General features: G+C 40.5%; 1 protein-coding gene across 1 annotated transcript in view; it reads left to right on the top strand.

Moving 5' to 3' along the window:
- Positions 1 to 14,304, top strand: part of LOC146734704 (glutamate--cysteine ligase-like) — a 39,231-nt gene extending 24,927 nt beyond the window's left edge. Inside the window, exon 2 of the mRNA XM_085507754.1 lies at positions 13,801 to 14,304. Coding sequence (XP_085363880.1) covers positions 13,801 to 14,078 — 278 coding nt within the window. The 3' untranslated portion in view covers positions 14,079 to 14,304. The remainder of the gene's footprint in view (positions 1 to 13,800) is intronic.
- The last annotated feature ends 6,066 nt before the right edge of the window (positions 14,305 to 20,370 follow it).

Raw genomic sequence — 20,370 nt, 5'->3', positions numbered from 1 at the left:
GATAGGGTCAGTACATTGGTTTGTCATCACTAAGGCTGACAGTGTACTGGGACATCTGATAGGGTCAGTACATTGATTTGTCACCACTAAGGCTGACAGTGTACTGGGACACTTGATATGGTCAGTACAATGGTTTGTCTTCACTAAGGCTGACAGTGTACTGGGACACTTGATAGGGTCAGTACATTGATTTGTCATCACTAAGGCTGACAGTGTACTGGGACACTTGATATGGTCAATACATTGACTTGTCATCACTTAGCCTGACAGTGTACTGGGACACTTGATAGGGTCAGTACATTGGTTTGTCATCACTAAGGCTGACAGTGTACTGGGACACTTGATATGGTCAGTACAATGGTTTGTCTTCACTAAGGCTGACAGTGTACTGGGACACTTGATATGGTCAATACATTGATTTGTCATCACTAAGGCTGACAGTGTACTGATACACTTGATAGGGTCAGTACATTGATTTGTCATCACTAAGGCTGACAGTGTACTGGGACACTTGATATGGTCAGTACATTGATTTGTCACCACTAAGACTGACAGTGTACTGGGACACTTGATATGGTCAGTACATTGAGTGTTCATCACTAAGGCTGACAGTGTACTGGGACACTTGATAGGGTCAATACATTGATTTGTCACCACTAAGCCTGACAGTGTACTGGGACACTTGATAGGGTCAGTACATTGGTTTGTCGTCACTAAGGCTGACAGTGTACTGGGACACTTGATATGGTCAATACATTGATTTGTCATCACTAAGTCTGACAGTGCACTGGGACACTTGATAGGGTCAATACATTGATTTGTCATCACTAAGGCTGACAGTGTACTGGGACACTTGATAGGGTCAGTACATTGATTTGTCATCACTGAGGCTGACAGTGTACTGGCACACTTGATAGGGTCAGTACATTGATTTGTCATCACTAAGGCTGACAGTGTACTGGGACACTTGATAGGTCAGTACATTGATTTGTCACCACTAAGGCTGACAGTGTACTGGGACACTTGATATGGTCAGTACATTGATTTGTCATCACTAAGGCTGACAGTGTACTGGGACAATTGATAGGGTCAGTACATTGATTTGTCACCACTAAGGCTGACAGTGTACTGGGACACTTGATAGGATCAGTACATTGATTTGTCATCACTAAGGCTGACAGTGTACTGGGACACTTGATAGGGTCAGTACATTGGTTTGACATCACTCAGGCTGACAGTGTACTGGGACACTTGATAACGTCAATACATTGATTTGTCACCACTAAGGCTGACAGTGTACTGGGACACTTGATAGAGTGAGTACATTGATTTGTCACCATTAAGCCTGACAGTGTACTGGGACACTTGATAGGGTCAGTACAATGGTTTGTCTTCACTAAAGCTGACAGTGTACTGGGACACTTGATATGGTCAATACATTGATTTGTCATCACTAAGGCTGACAGTGTATTGGGACACTTGATAGGGTCAATACATTGATTTGTCATCACTAAGGCTGACAGTGTACTGGGACAATTGATAGGGTCAATACATTGATTTGTCACCACTAAGGCTGACATTGTACTGGGACACTTGATATGGTCAATACATTGATTTGTCACCACTAAAGCTGACAGTGTACTGGGACACTTGATATGGTCAATACATTGATTTGTCATCACTAAGGCTGACAGTGTACTGGGACACTTGATATGGTCAGTACAATGGTTTGTCTTCACTAAGGCTGACAGTGTACTGGGACACTTGATATGGTCAATACATTGATTTGTCATCACTAAGGCTGACAGTGTATTGGGACACTTGATAGGGTCAATACATTGATTTGTCACCACTAAGCCTGACAGTGTACTGGGACACTTGATATGGTCAGTACATTGATTTGTCATCACTAAGTCTGACAGTGTACTGGGACACTTGATAGGGCCAATACATTGATTTGTCATCACTAAGGCTGACAGTGTAATGGGATACTTGATAGGGTCAGTACATTGATTTGTCATCACTAAGGCTGACAGTGTACTGGGACAATTGATAGGGTCAATACATTGATTTGTCACCACTAAGGCTGACATTGTACTGGGACACTTGATAGGGTCAGTACATTGATTTGTCATCACTAAGGCTGACAGTGTACTGGGACACTTGATAGGATCAGTACATTGATTTGTCATCACAAAGGCTAACAGTGTACTGGGACACTTGATAGGTCAGTACATTGATTTGTCACCACTAAGGCTGACAGTGTACTAGGACACTTGATAGGGTAAGTATATTGGTTTGTCATCACTAAGGCTGACAGTGTACTGGGATACTTGATAGGGTCAGTACATTGATTTGTCATCACTAAGGCTGACAGTGTACTGGGACACTTGATAGGGTCAGTACATTGATTTGTCATCACTAAGTCTGATAGTGTACTGTGACACTTGATATGGTCAATACATTGATTTGTCATCACTAAGGCTGACAGTGCAATGGGACACTTGATAGGGTCAGTACATTGATTTGTCACCACTAAGGCTGACAGTGTACTGGGATACTTGATAGGGCCAATACATTGATTTGTCATCACTAAGGCTGACAGTGTAATGGGACACTTGATATGGTCAATACATTGATTTGTCATCACTAAGTCTGATAGTGTACTGGGACACTTGATAGGGTGAGTACGGTGGTTTGTCATCACTGAGGCTGACAGTGTACTGGGACAATTGATAGGGTCAGTACATTGGTTTGTCATCACTAAGGCTGACAGTGTACTGGGACACTTGATAGGGTCAATACATTGATTTGTCATCACTAAGGCTGACAGTGTACTGGGACACTTGATAGGGTCAGTACATTGGTTTGTCATCACTAAGTCTGATAGTGTACTGTGACACTTGATATGGTCAATACATTGATTTGTCATCACTAAGGCTGACAGTGTAATGGGACACTTGATAGGGTCAGTACATTGATTTGTCATCACTAAGGCTGACAGTGTACTGGGACACTTGATAGGATCAGTACATTGATTTGTCATCACTAAGGCTGACAGTGTACTGGGACACTTGATAGGGTCAGTACATTGGTTTGACATCACTCTGGCTGACAGTGTACTGGGACACTTGATAAGGTCAATACATTGATTTGTCACCACTAAGGCTGACAGTGTACTGGGACACTTGATAGAGTGAGTACATTGATTTGTCACCATTAAGCCTGACAGTGTACTGGGACACTTGATAGGGTCAGTACAATGGTTTGTCTTCACTAAAGCTGACAGTGTACTGGGACACTTGATATGGTCAATACATTGATTTGTCATCACTAAGGCTGACAGTGTATTGGGACACTTGATAGGGTCAATACATTGATTTGTCATCACTAAGGCTGACAGTGTACTGGGACAATTGATAGGGTCAATACATTGATTTGTCACCACTAAGGCTGACATTGTACTGGGACACTTGATATGGTCAATACATTGATTTGTCACCACTAAAGCTGACAGTGTACTGGGACACTTGATATGGTCAATACATTGAGTTGTCATCACTAAGGCTGACAGTGTACTGGGACACTTGATAGGGTCAATACATTGATTTGTCACCACTAAGCCTGACAGTGTACTGGGACACTCGATAGGGTCAGTACATTGGTTTGACATCACTCAGGCTGACAGTGTACTGGGACACTTGATAAGGTCAATACATTGATTTGTCACCACTAAGGCTGACAGTGTACTGGGACACTTGATAGGGTGAGTACATTGATTTGTCACCATTAAGCCTGACAGTGTACTGGGACACTTGATAGGGTCAGTACAATGGTTTGTCTTCACTAAGGCTGACAGTGTACTGGGGCACTTGATATGGTCAATACATTGATTTGTCATCACTAAGGCTGACAGTGTATTGGGATACTTGATAGGGTCAATACATTGATTTGTCACCACTACGCCTGACAGTGTACTGGGACACTTGATAGGGTCACTACATTGGTTTGTCATCACAAAGGCTGACAGTGTACTAGGATACTTGATAGGGTCAGTACATTGATTTGTCATCACTAAGGCTGACAGTGTACTGGGACATCTGATAGGGTCAGTACATTGATTTGTCATCACTAAGGCTGACAGTCTACTGGGACAATTGATAGGGTCAATACATTGATTTGTCACCACTAAGGCTGACATTGTACTGGGACACTTGATATGGTCAATACATTGATTTGTCACCACTAAAGCTGACAGTGTACTGGGACACTTGATATGGTCAATACATTGAGTTGTCATCACTAAGGCTGACAGTGTACTGGGACACTTGATAGGGTCAATACATTGATTTGTCACCACTAAGGCTAACAGTGTACTGGGACACTTGATAGGGTCAGTACATTGATTTGTCATCACTAAGGCTGACAGTGTACTGGGACACTTGATATGGTCAGTACATTGGTTTGTCATCACTAAGTCTGACAGTGTACTGGGACACTTGATAGGGTCAATACATTGATCTGTCACCACTAAGGCTGACAGTGTACTGGGACACTTGATAGGGTCAGTACATTGGTTTGTCATCACTAAGTCTGACAGTGTACTGGGACACTTGATATGGTCAATACATTTATTTGTCATCTCTAAGGCTGACAGTGTACTGGGACAATTGATAGGGTCAATACATTGATTTGTCACCACTAAGGCTGACATTGTACTGGGACACTTGATATGGTCAATACATTGATTTATCACCACTAAAGCTGACAGTGTACTGGTACACTTGATACGGTCAATACATTGAGTTGTCATCACTAAGGCTGACAGTGTATTGGGACACTTGATAGGGTCAATACATTGATTTGTCACCACTAAGCCTGACGGTGTACTGGGACACTTGATAGGGTCAGTACATTGATTTGTCATCACTAAGGCTGACAGTGTACTAGAACACTTGATAGGGTCAGTACATTGATTTGTCATCACTAAGGCTGACAGTGTACTGGGACACTTGATATGGTCAATACATTGACTTGTCATCACTTAGGCTGACAGTGTACTGGGACACTTGATATGGTCAATACATTGATTTGTCATCACTAAGTCTGATAGTGTACTGGGACACTTGATAGGGTGAGTACGGTGGTTTGTCATCACTGAGGCTGACAGTGTACTGGGACAATTGATAGGGTCAGTACATTGATTTGTCATCACTAAGGCTGACAGTGTACTGGGACACTTGATAGGGTCAATACATTGATTTGTCATCACTAAGGCTGACAGTGTAATGGGACACTTGATATGGTCAATACATTGATTTGTCATCACTAAGTCTGATAGTGTACTGGGACACTTGATAGGGTGAGTACGGTGGTTTGTCATCACTAAGTCTGATAGTGTACTGTGACACTTGATATGGTCAATACATTGATTTGTCATCACTAAGGCTGACAGTGCAATGGGACACTTGATAGGGTCAGTACATTGATTTGTCATCACTAAGGCTGACAGTGTACTGGGACACTTGATAGGATCAGTACATTGAATTGTCATCACTAAGGCTGACAGTGTACTGGGACACTTGATAGGGTCAGTACATTGGTTTGACATCACTCAGGCTGACAGTGTACTGGGACACTTGATAAGGTCAATACATTGATTTGTCACCACTAAGGCTGACAGGGTACTGGGACACTTGATAGAGTGAGTACATTGATTTGTCACCATTAAGCCTGACAGTGTACTGGGACACTTGATAGGGTCAGTACAATGGTTTGTCTTCACTAAAGCTGACAGTGTACTGGAACACTTGATATGGTCAATACATTGATTTGTCATCACTAAGGCTGACAGTGTATTGGGACACTTGATAGGGTCAATACATTGATTTGTCATCACTAAGGCTGACAGTGTACTGGGACAATTGATAGGGTCAATACATTGATTTGTCACCACTAAGGCTGACATTGTACTGGGACACTTGATAGGGTCAGTACATTGATTTGTCATCACTAAGGCTGACAGTGTACTGGGACACTTGATATGGTCAGTACATTGATTTGTCACCACTAAGGCTGACAGTGTACTGGGATACTTGATAGGGCCAATACATTGATTTGTCGTCACTAAGTCTGACAGTGTACTGGGACACTTGATAGGGCCAATACATTGATTTGTCATCACTAAGGCTGACAGTGTAATGGGACACTTGATATGGTCAATACATTGATTTGTCATCACTAAGTCTGATAGTGTACTGGGACACTTGATAGGGTGAGTACAGTGGTTTGACATCACTGAGGCTGACAGTGTACTGGGACAATTGATAGGGTCAGTACATTGATTTGTCATCACTAAGGCTGACAGTGTACTGGGACACTTGATAGGGTCAGTACATTGATTTGTCACCACTAAGGCTGACAGTGTACTGGGACACTTGATAGGATCAGTACATTGATTTGTCATCACTAAGGCTGACAGTGTACTGGGACACTTGATAGGGTCAGTACATTGGTTTGACATCACTCAGGCTGACAGTGTACTGGGACACTTGATAAGGTCAATACATTGATTTGTCACCACTAAGGCTGACAGTGTACTGGGACACTTGATAGAGTGAGTACATTGATTTGTCACCATTAAGCCTGACAGTGTACTGGGACACTTGATAGGGTCAGTACAATGGTTTGTCTTCACTAAAGCTGACAGTGTACTGGGACACTTGATATGGTCAATACATTGATTTGTCATCACTAAGGCTGACAGTGTATTGGGACACTTGATAGGGTCAATACATTGATTTGTCATCACTAAGGCTGACAGTGTACTGGGACAATTGATAGGGTCAATACATTGATTTGTCACCACTAAGGCTGACATTGTACTGGGACACTTGATATGGTCAATACATTGATTTGTCACCACTAAAGCTGACAGTGTACTGGGACACTTGATATGGTCAATACATTGATTTGTCATCACTAAGGCTGACAGTGTACTGGGACACTTGATATGGTCAGTACAATGGTTTGTCTTCACTAAGGCTGACAGTGTACTGGGACACTTGATATGGTCAATACATTGATTTGTCATCACTAAGGCTGACAGTGTATTGGGACACTTGATAGGGTCAATACATTGATTTGTCACCACTAAGCCTGACAGTGTACTGGGACACTTGATATGGTCAGTACATTGATTTGTCATCACTAAGTCTGACAGTGTACTGGGACACTTGATAGGGCCAATACATTGATTTGTCATCACTAAGGCTGACAGTGTAATGGGATACTTGATAGGGTCAGTACATTGATTTGTCATCACTAAGGCTGACAGTGTACTGGGACACTTGATAGGGTCAGTACATTGATTTGTCACCACTAAGGCTGACAGTGTACTGGGATACTTGATAGGGCCAATACATTGATTTGTCATCACTAAGGCTGACAGTGTAATGGGACACTTGATATGGTCAATACATTGATTTGTCATCACTAAGTCTGATAGTGTACTGGGACACTTGATAGGGTGAGTACGGTGGTTTGTCATCACTGAGGCTGACAGTGTACTGGGACAATTGATAGGGTCAGTACATTGGTTTGTCATCACTAAGGCTGACAGTGTACTGGGACACTTGATAGGGTCAATACATTGATTTGTCATCACTAAGGCTGACAGTGTACTGGGACACTTGATAGGGTCAGTACATTGGTTTGTCATCACTAAGTCTGATAGTGTACTGTGACACTTGATATGGTCAATACATTGATTTGTCATCACTAAGGCTGACAGTGTAATGGGACACTTGATAGGGTTAGTACATTGATTTGTCATCACTAAGGCTGACAGTGTACTGGGACACTTGATAGGATCAGTACATTGATTTGTCATCACTAAGGCTGACAGTGTACTGGGACACTTGATAGGGTCAGTACATTGGTTTGACATCACTCTGGCTGACAGTGTACTGGGACACTTGATAAGGTCAATACATTGATTTGTCACCACTAAGGCTGACAGTGTACTGGGACACTTGATAGAGTGAGTACATTGATTTGTCACCATTAAGCCTGACAGTGTACTGGGACACTTGATAGGGTCAGTACAATGGTTTGTCTTCACTAAAGCTGACAGTGTACTGGGACACTTGATATGGTCAATACATTGATTTGTCATCACTAAGGCTGACAGTGTATTGGGACACTTGATAGGGTCAATACATTGATTTGTCATCACTAAGGCTGACAGTGTACTGGGACAATTGATAGGGTCAATACATTGATTTGTCACCACTAAGGCTGACATTGTACTGGGACACTTGATATGGTCAATACATTGATTTGTCACCACTAAAGCTGACAGTGTACTGGGACACTTGATATGGTCAATACATTGAGTTGTCATCACTAAGGCTGACAGTGTACTGGGACACTTGATAGGGTCAATACATTGATTTGTCACCACTAAGCCTGACAGTGTACTGGGACACTCGATAGGGTCAGTACATTGGTTTGACATCACTCAGGCTGACAGTGTACTGGGACACTTGATAAGGTCAATACATTGATTTGTCACCACTAAGGCTGACAGTGTACTGCGACACTTGATAGGGTGAGTACATTGATTTGTCACCATTAAGCCTGACAGTGTACTGGGACACTTGATAGGGTCAGTACAATGGTTTGTCTTCACTAAGGCTGACAGTGTACTGGGGCACTTGATATGGTCAATACATTGATTTGTCATCACTAAGGCTGACAGTGTATTGGGACACTTGATAGGGTCAATACATTGATTTGTCACCACTACGCCTGACAGTGTACTGGGACACTTGATAGGGTCACTACATTGGTTTGTCATCACAAAGGCTGACAGTGTACTAGGATACTTGATAGGGTCAGTACATTGATTTGTCATCACTAAGGCTGACAGTGTACTGGGACATCTGATAGGGTCAGTACATTGATTTGTCATCACTAAGGCTGACAGTCTACTGGGACAATTGATAGGGTCAATACATTGATTTGTCACCACTAAGGCTGACATTGTACTGGGACACTTGATATGGTCAATACATTGATTTGTCACCACTAAAGCTGACAGTGTACTGGGACACTTGATATGGTCAATACATTGAGTTGTCATCACTAAGGCTGACAGTGTACTGGGACACTTGATAGGGTCAATACATTGATTTGTCACCACTAAGGCTAACAGTGTACTGGGACACTTGATAGGGTCAGTACATTGATTTGTCATCACTAAGGCTGACAGTGTACTGGGACACTTGATATGGTCAGTACATTGGTTTGTCATCACTAAGTCTGACAGTGTACTGGGACACTTGATAGGGTCAATACATTGATCTGTCACCACTAAGGCTGACAGTGTACTGGGACACTTGATAGGGTCAGTACATTGGTTTGTCATCACTAAGTCTGACAGTGTACTGGGACACTTGATATGGTCAATACATTTATTTGTCATCTCTAAGGCTGACAGTGTACTGGGACAATTGATAGGGTCAATACATTGATTTGTCACCACTAAGGCTGACATTGTACTGGGACACTTGATATGGTCAATACATTGATTTATCACCACTAAAGCTGACAGTGTACTGGTACACTTGATACGGTCAATACATTGAGTTGTCATCACTAAGGCTGACAGTGTATTGGGACACTTGATAGGGTCAATACATTGATTTGTCACCACTAAGCCTGACGGTGTACTGGGACACTTGATAGGGTCAGTACATTGATTTGTCATCACTAAGGCTGACAGTGTACTAGAACACTTGATAGGGTCAGTACATTGATTTGTCATCACTAAGGCTGACAGTGTACTGGGACACTTGATATGGTCAATACATTGACTTGTCATCACTTAGGCTGACAGTGTACTGGGACACTTGATATGGTCAATACATTGATTTGTCATCACTAAGTCTGATAGTGTACTGGGACACTTGATAGGGTGAGTACGGTGGTTTGTCATCACTGAGGCTGACAGTGTACTGGGACAATTGATAGGGTCAGTACATTGATTTGTCATCACTAAGGCTGACAGTGTACTGGGACACTTGATAGGGTCAATACATTGATTTGTCATCACTAAGGCTGACAGTGTAATGGGACACTTGATATGGTCAATACATTGATTTGTCATCACTAAGTCTGATAGTGTACTGGGACACTTGATAGGGTGAGTACGGTGGTTTGTCATCACTAAGTCTGATAGTGTACTGTGACACTTGATATGGTCAATACATTGATTTGTCATCACTAAGGCTGACAGTGCAATGGGACACTTGATAGGGTCAGTACATTGATTTGTCATCACTAAGGCTGACAGTGTACTGGGACACTTGATAGGATCAGTACATTGAATTGTCATCACTAAGGCTGACAGTGTACTGGGACACTTGATAGGGTCAGTACATTGGTTTGACATCACTCAGGCTGACAGTGTACTGGGACACTTGATAAGGTCAATACATTGATTTGTCACCACTAAGGCTGACAGGGTACTGGGACACTTGATAGAGTGAGTACATTGATTTGTCACCATTAAGCCTGACAGTGTACTGGGACACTTGATAGGGTCAGTACAATGGTTTGTCTTCACTAAAGCTGACAGTGTACTGGAACACTTGATATGGTCAATACATTGATTTGTCATCACTAAGGCTGACAGTGTATTGGGACACTTGATAGGGTCAATACATTGATTTGTCATCACTAAGGCTGACAGTGTACTGGGACAATTGATAGGGTCAATACATTGATTTGTCACCACTAAGGCTGACATTGTACTGGGACACTTGATAGGGTCAGTACATTGATTTGTCATCACTAAGGCTGACAGTGTACTGGGACACTTGATAGGATCAGTACATTGATTTGTCATCACAAAGGCTAACAGTGTACTGGGACACTAGATAGGTCAGTACATTTATTTGTCACCACTAAGTCTGACAGTGTACTGGGACACTTGATAGGGCCAATACATTGATTTGTCATCACTAAGGCTGACAGTGTAATGGGACACTTGATATGGTCAATACATTGATTTGTCATCACTAAGTCTGATAGTGTACTGGGACACTTGATAGGGTGAGTACAGTGGTTTGACATCACTGAGGCTGACAGTGTACTGGGACAATTGATAGGGTCAGTACATTGATTTGTCATCACTAAGGCTGACAGTGTACTGGGACACTTGATAGGTCAGTACATTGATTTGTCACCACTAAGGCTGACAGTGTACTAGGACACTTGATAGGGTAAGTATATTGGTTTGTCATCACTAAGGCTGACAGTGTACTGGGATACTTGATAGGGTCAGTACATTGATTTGTCATCACTAAGGCTGACAGTGTACTGGGACACTTGATAGGGTCAGTACATTGATTTGTCACCACTAAGGCTGACAGTGTACTGGGATACTTGATAGGGCCAATACATTGATTTGTCACCACTAAGGCTGACAGTGTACTGGGATACTTGATAGGGCCAATACATTGATTTGTCATCACTAAGGCTGACAGTGTAATGGGACACTTGATATGGTCAATACATTGATTTGTCATCACTAAGTCCGATAGTGTACTGGGACACTTGATAGGGTGAGTACGGTGGTTTGTCATCACTGAGGCTGACAGTGTACTAGGATACTTGATAGGGTCAGTACATTGATTTGTCATCACTAAGGCTGACAGTGTACTGGGACACTTGATATGATCAATACATTGATTTGTCATCACTTAGGCTGACAGTGTACTGGGACACTTGATAGGGTCAGTACATTGGTTTGTCATCACTAAGGCTGACAGTGTACTGGGACATCTGATAGGGTCAGTACATTGATTTGTCACCACTAAGGCTGACAGTGTACTGGGACACTTGATATGGTCAGTACAATGGTTTGTCTTCACTAAGGCTGACAGTGTACTGGGACACTTGATAGGGTCAGTACATTGATTTGTCATCACTAAGGCTGACAGTGTACTGGGACACTTGATATGGTCAATACATTGACTTGTCATCACTTAGCCTGACAGTGTACTGGGACACTTGATAGGGTCAGTACATTGGTTTGTCATCACTAAGGCTGACAGTGTACTGGGACACTTGATATGGTCAGTACAATGGTTTGTCTTCACTAAGGCTGACAGTGTACTGGGACACTTGATATGGTCAATACATTGATTTGTCATCACTAAGGCTGACAGTGTACTGATACACTTGATAGGGTCAGTACATTGATTTGTCATCACTAAGGCTGACAGTGTACTGGGACACTTGATATGGTCAGTACAATGGTTTGTCTTCACTAAGGCTGACAGTGTACTGGGACACTTGATAGGGTCAGTACATTGATTTGTCATCACTAAGGCTGACAGTGTACTGGGACACTTGATATGGTCAATACATTGACTTGTCATCACTTAGCCTGACAGTGTACTGGGACACTTGATAGGGTCAGTACATTGGTTTGTCATCACTAAGGCTGACAGTGTACTGGGACACTTGATATGGTCAGTACATTGATTTGTCACCACTAAGACTGACAGTGTACTGGGACACTTGATATGGTCAGTACATTGAGTGTTCATCACTAAGGCTGACAGTGTACTGGGACACTTGATAGGGTCAATACATTGATTTGTCACCACTAAGCCTGACAGTGTACTGGGACACTTGATAGGGTCAGTACATTGGTTTGTCGTCACTAAGGCTGACAGTGTACTGGGACACTTGATATGGTCAATACATTGATTTGTCATCACTAAGTCTGACAGTGCACTGGGACACTTGATAGGGTCAATACATTGATTTGTCATCACTAAGGCTGACAGTGTACTGGGACACTTGATAGGGTCAGTACATTGATTTGTCATCACTGAGGCTGACAGTGTACTGGCACACTTGATAGGGTCAGTACATTGATTTGTCATCACTAAGGCTGACAGTGTACTGGGACACTTGATAGGTCAGTACATTGATTTGTCACCACTAAGGCTGACAGTGTACTGGGACACTTGATATGGTCAGTACATTGATTTGTCATCACTAAGGCTGACAGTGTACTGAGACACTTGATAGGGTCAGTACATTGATTTGTCACCACTAAGGCTGACAGTGTACTGGGACACTTGATATGGTCAGTACAATGGTTTGTCTTCACTAAGGCTAACAGTGTACTGGGACACTTCATAGGGTCAGTACATTGATTGTTCATCACTAAGGCTGACAGTGTACTGGGACACTTGATAGGGTCAATACATTGATTTGTCATCACTAAGGCTGACAGTGTACTGGGACACTTCATAGGGTCAGTACATTGATTGTTCATCACTAAGGCTGACAGTGTACTGGGACACTTGATAGGGTCAATACATTGATTTGTCACCACTAAGGCTGACAGTGTACTGGGACACTTGATAGGGTCAGTACATTGGTTTGTCATCACTAAGTCTGACAGTGTACTGGGACACTTGATATGGTCAATACATTTATTTGTCATCTCTAAGGCTGACAGTGTACTGGGACACTTGATAGGGTCAATACATTGATTTGTCATCACTAAGGCTGACAGTGTACTGGGACACTTGATAGGGTCAATACATTGATTTGTCATCACTAAGGCTGACAGTGTACTGGGACACTTCATAGGGTCAGTACATTGGTTTGTCATCACTAAGGCTGACAGTGTACTGGGACACTTGATATGGTCAGTACATTGATTTGTCATCACTAAGGCTGACAATGCATTTATTTATTTGAATTATTTAGGCGAGTTGAAGACTATGGCTAGGTGGATTCGAGAATTTGTTGACACTCATCCAGATTATAAGAAAGATTCTAATGTGACAGATTTGATCAATTATGATCTCCTCTTAATGTGTGATAAGATAACAAAAGGAGAGTTAACACCTGATGATCTGCTATTCAAACCAGCTACAAAGACGAATGAAGCACTCCCTCTCGTGATGCAGAAAATAGAAGACAAGTATGAGGAGGAAGAAAAGGAGCGGCAACAGAAAGACGCTTCTGTCACTTCAACTCATTAGTTTGTAATAGCAGTATTTTTTAATTGTTTTATTTTAATATATATGTAAGAAATAAGAACTGTTGTCTGCAATACTATTATAGTGTGCTTTACTTTTTAGTCACCATTCAGGTGCAGCCTGAAAAGGAGACTTCTTAATTGGGTTGAATTTCCGTTTTCCATCTCCAACATTTTCTCAGAAATTCTGCAGCAAATATCAATTAAACTTGGCAGCTTGATGAACAATATTATTTTGACTATGCACACAATTTTTTTTCCAGATCTGAAAATCCTAACTCGGTCTTTTTTACAATTTTCATCAAAAATTACCTCTCCCAGCAACATTGACAGAACAACTGAGCATGCTCAGAATAAATTGTTTCGGTAAGATTAAGATTCAGATTCCTGAATTTATTGATTCCGGATTCACAAATTTTACAACTGAGCATGTTCAGAATAAATTGATTAAAATTGAAAAGCTGAGTATAGTTTATTATTTCTGGTTTCCGTCTGTGATGTTTCCTTCACATCTCCAACATTTTCTCAGAAATTCTGCAGCAGATATCGATGAGACTTGGCAGGTTGATGAACAATTCTCTGTTGAATATGCACGTAAAATTTGTTCCAGATCTGAAAATCTTAAGTACCGTTAAAATCCTATTATAAACCACATACCTAATAGTAACCGCACCCCCGATTTTGGCTTCAGTGTTAAAGAGTTCTCAACAAAAATTGAAAGCATGAAAAGTACCTATTACTGACTTTGTTTCTACCAGCTGGTACATTGTTCCTAATCCTATTCATTTGTCTCGACAACGTGCCTAAAAATATTCACACCTCTTTATTGTTCAGTGGTGTTAGGATGTCAAACACGCAGTGAAACTGCTTTTGTTCTTGCAACAACTTTTGTCAATACGTCCGTGTGTCGTAAGTTTTCGACAATGAGCTGTTATCACAGAAAATCTGTTAAATTCTTTTTCAATTCTCAGTTTATCTTTCGAAAACAACTAATTTCTTGATATAAAAAAAAGTCATGTCGTTTTCCCATGGAAATCAAAGCCAAATGATCGCACTACATTATTGGTAAATCGCTTCCGCGTTTCGTTCACCATGAAGTCGGTGGCCTGTCATTAACATACTTAAATGAACTAAAGTAATTTGAACACATGGGCACCATCCAGCATTTTGATTGGTTAATTAGCGACTTGACCTATCCAATCAAGTAACGTCTCGTGTGCATTCAAACTACATGGCAGATGTTGTATCGCATCGATCGTTTACATGTGACCGAAATAATTCGCTTACGGTGAAACTAAGTTGAATTTTACTTGCATTTGATAACAATTCAATGAATTTGATTTTTGTGCGTTATTATAACCACTACTGAGTAATAATCAACAATTTCAACACTTCGAAAACAAGTAAGTTATTCATTTGTGAGCCGAAGCATGGCCGGATTGCGTTACCGTACCAACGGTAGCGTACTTTTTTAGTGCCGTACCATGATCATTTTCTACTAATCAATGCATTAATGTTTGTCTTTATTTGAAACTCCTGTCAGAATATACTTTCCGTTACGAAGAAAATTAAAAAAATAAATGCATATTACATTAAATATACTGAGTATTTTTTTTCATGTGAACAGTTTTTTTGTGAGGTGACGCTTCCCTGACATCTAAATTGGAGTTACGCTTATATTCAAAAGATTGTACAGTGTATTTTTTGTTTTGTGCAAGTGAAGTGATGTGGGAAAAAAATGACCACGCCCAATCCATGGTACATTTATGAGCAATATGTTATGTCAAGCAAAGGAGGAAATGCAGTGAATGTTTTCATGTTAATTTCCGCATAGCTTTACCTTGTTACTTCATTCTGAGAATCTTCCCAATCACATTGATCTTTGTGATGTTAAATCTAAGCTTGAATTATGGTTTGAAATGTGACAAAAAATTGAATTAAATATTTTTGTCAACAACTTATGTACACTTGTGTGGATTATGCTAAGTCGCTCTCATTATCTACATAGCTAAACAATTGAAATGGCACATAAATGGATATTCCATTAAATAAAGTCTGTTGTATTTATTAAAAGTATATTAATTTGGTCACGTGATATCAAAGGATAGGTTGACAAGGAGAAGTAATCATTTTAGTTCCCCTTTAAATGTACACAGCACTAGAGAATATGCTGCCACAGTTTGGTAACACTGCTCAGGTGACATTAATAGGCATTTCAAAGGCTCATGTGACAATAACACGTATGTTAAAGGCTCAGGTGACACTAATAGGTATGTTAAGGCTCAGGGAACATTAATAGGTATATTAAAGGCTCAGATGACAGTAACAGGTATGGTAAAGGCTCAGATGACAGTAACAGGTATGTTAAAGGCCACTGCAACACTAACAGGTATGTTAAAGGCTCTGGCAACACTAATAGGTATGTTAAAGGCTCAGGTGACACTAATAGGTATGTTATAGGCTCAGGTAACACTAATAGGTATGTTAAAGGCTAAAGTAACATTAATAGGTATGTTAAAGGCTCAGATGACAGTAACAGATATGTTGAAGGCTCAGATGACAGTAACAGGTATGTTAAAAGCTCAGATGACAGAAACAGGTATGTTAAAGCCTCAGATGACAGTAACAGGTATGTTAAAGGCTCAGGTAACACCAATATGTTTGTTAAAGGCTCAGGTGACACTAACAGGTATGTCAAAGGCACAGGTAACACTAATAGGTATGTTAAAGGCTCAGGTGACACCAATACGTTTGTTAAAGGCTCAGGTGACACTAATAGGTATTTCAAAGGCTCAGGTAATACTAATAGGTATGTTAAAGGCTCAGGTAACACTAACAGGTATGTCAAAGGCACAGGTGACTCTAATAGGTATGTTAAAGGCACAGGTGACTCTAATAGGTATGTTAAAGGCTCAGGTAACACTAATAGGTATGTTAAAGGCTCAGGTGACACCAATACGTTTGTTAAAGGCTCAGGTGACACTAATAGGTATGTTAAAGGCTCATGTGACAATAACACGTATGTTAAAGGCTCAGGTGACACTAATAGGTATGTTAAGGCTCAGGTAACATTAATAGGTATGTTAAAGGCTCAGGTAACATTAATAGGTTTGGTAAAGGCTCAGATGACAGTAACATATATGGTAAAGGCTCAGATGTCAGTAACAGGTATGATAAAGGCTCGGGTAACACTAATAGGTATGTTAAAGGCTCAGGTGACACTAATATGTATGTTAAAGGCTAAGGTAACATTAATAGGTATGTTAAAGGCTCAGATGACAGTAACAGATATGTTGAAGGCTCAGATGACAGTAATAGGTATGTTAAAGGCTCAGATGACAGTAGCATGTATGTTAAAGGGTCTGGTAAGACTAACAGGTATGATAAAGGCTCAGGTAACACTAATAGGTATGTTAAAGGCTCAGAAGACAATAACAGGTATGTGAAAGGCTCAGGTGACACTAATGGGTATGTTAAGGCTCAGGTAACATTAATAGGTATGTTAAAGCCTTAGATGACATTAACAGGTATGTTAAAGGCTCAGGTAACACTAACAGGTATGTTAAAGGCTCAGGTAACACTAATAGGTATGTTAAAGGCTCAGGTGGCATGAAGAGGTATGTTAAAGGCTCAGGTGGCATGAAGAGGTATGTTAAAGACTCAGGTAACACTAATAGGTATGTTGAAGGCTCAGGTAACACTAATAGGTATGTTAAAGGCTCAGGTAACACTAATAGGTATGTTAAAGGCTCAGGTAACATTTAGAGGTATGTTAAAAGCTCAGGTAACACTAACAGGTATGTTAAAGGCTCAGGTAACACTAACAGGTATGTTAAAGGCTCAGGTAACACTAATAGGTATGTTGAAGGCTCAGGTAACACAAACAGGTATGTTAAAGGCTCAGATGACAGTAACAGGTATGTTAAAGGCTCAGGTGACACTAACAGGTATGTTAAAGGCTCAGGTGACACTAACAGGTATGTTAAAGGCTCAGGTAACACTAACAGGTATGTTAAAGGCTCAGGTAACACTAATAGTTATGTTAAAGGCTCAGGTGGCACTAATAGGTATGTTAAAGGCTCAGGTAACACTAACAGGTATGTTAAAGGCTCGGGTAACACTAATAGGTATGTTAAAGGCTCAGGTGACACTAATAGGTATGTTAAAGGCTCAGGTGACACTAACAGGTATGTTAAAGACTCGGGTGACACTAACAGGTATGTTAAAGGCTCAGGTGACACTAACAGGAATGTTAAAGGCTCAGTTGACACTAATAGGTATGTTAAAAGCTCCTCATCTGGCTTTCAAATTCAAAACCTGCTTGGGATTTTATCTTTGGATTCCGGCAAGGTAACACTGGGTACCCCAAGATGAAAGCTTAGCAGTGTAGTCCGAAACGGGAAGTAGTGTTTTTGGTTCCGTGTGTGCGTGCCTGTGTGGTCATATTTCAGACATGCTTTGATGGATTCTTTTCAATTTTGGTACACATACATGTCATGAAGGTATACATAGCACATGAATTTGTTTTGTGATTGGATCAATTTTGACCGTTTGGCAGCTATTTTAGACCCAAAAATGTGCAGATTCTGATTAAGATTACATGCATCTAATACAAAGTTGTTTTTATGTTGTTAAATTAATGTCAAAATAGTTCTATTATTATGTTGGTTTGTCAGAATGTTACCTTTATTTGTATTTTGTTTGATATCTTGATTTGAAAATGATTGCAATAAAGATTATCAATATTTTTACCACGTACCTGGACCCTGCCTTTCCCCTACATTGTCTTATCGTTCAGGCAATGTGTTCCAGTGTTGCATCTTGGGAGAAGGTTCGGGTCCTTGTTTATGGATGCCTGTTGTCACTTCGCGATAGTTAAGACTGAATAGTCTGAAGATCCCTAAATTATTTGGTAAGTACAGTGGAGTAATTTTTTTTATTTTTTATCTACTGAGTGTGGGTTTTTACGTTATTTAATTAATACTTCCTGTAATAATATGTTTGCCTGTTCGTTTATCATTCAAGCTCCTTCAAGCCATTTATCTATTTCAATTTGTGTTGGCTAAAAAAATATTTTCTTGCGTTTAACCATGGAACTATAAACCCCTTATAGTTCCATGGTTTAACTGAAATATAAGTACCCCTACGTATAATGCTATGTTGATCGGGGCTAGCTACAATTAAAATGTGATGTAGTGTACGGGCTTTAATTATTTTGGCTATAAACTTATTTTAATTTTATTTTTTATTCTTTTTGTTATTAATTCCTTTTTATTTTATTATTATTTTACTTTTATTTTGATTTTGTGTTTTTTTTTAATTCCGCCTTACCTACATCTGATCCGACGCCTCTGTAAGTCCCGTTCAAATCTCGCGTAAGTAACAGCCAATCACAGCCCCCCTTTTATACAGGCTGTCGGTTGCTTACTTTTCAGTGTAGCGATACTCAGTTAGCTGGCGCACACGTGATAATAAAATAAATACGATATTTACTATATGGGGGCCGCCATCTTGAATGACGCATATATAAAACTAAATAAGAGACAAGTTGTCTGTTATTTAGTTTTATGCATCATTCAAGATGGCGGCACCCATATAGTAAATATCGTATTTATTTTATTATCACGTGTGCGCCAGCTGACTGTGGCGATACTCTACGGGCAATCTTTCTGTACATTATATTTTGCCCACTTGAATAAACCATTAATAGAAAATTCCTTATTTCCGAGTTACTATTTTTCTCACGAAATTCGATAGAGGGCGTTCCCAAAGTACCCGGATGACAGCCCGTTCAACGTTTGTGGTGGGGTTGAAATTTGAGCGGCGTCTGCTGCAAGCAATATACTAGTAGTTACTGTTGCCTAAGTCTTATTTTTTTACAAATATTCTCGGGTTTGTTTACGGCATTTTCCATCCTGTACCAGTATTTTTTTTAGTTTAATAACTGGAGACAGCCGTCTTTCAACCGCAGTTATACATAGATTGAAAAACGAAGACTTTCAGCTTCCCAAGACGAGCGCAAACGAAAACATTGAGCCGGATTTGATAGAAAATTTGCTTGTTGCCTATTCCCACATTGATCTTCTTGTTCATAATCCTTATGATGGCATTTGTTGCGAAGTTGAAGTTAAATTGACTACGGAAGGAAAAAAAACGTGCGTCCATTTATATAACTGCATCTGCTGATCGCCTGGTGAATAAAATATTAAATCAAATTTACACTACACAGTTACAAACACCAGAAACTATTTTAGAGTTTGATTAAATAATAAACCATGGCTTGTAAGGATTTTGTC

The sequence above is a fragment of the Saccoglossus kowalevskii genome, chromosome 14 (assembly GCF_978046115.1).
Source record: "Saccoglossus kowalevskii chromosome 14, keSacKowa6.1, whole genome shotgun sequence".
Lineage (NCBI taxonomy): Eukaryota > Metazoa > Hemichordata > Enteropneusta > Harrimaniidae > Saccoglossus > Saccoglossus kowalevskii.
The sequence above is the reverse complement of the archived record's forward strand: the minus strand, read 5'-3'. Positions and strand labels throughout refer to the sequence as shown.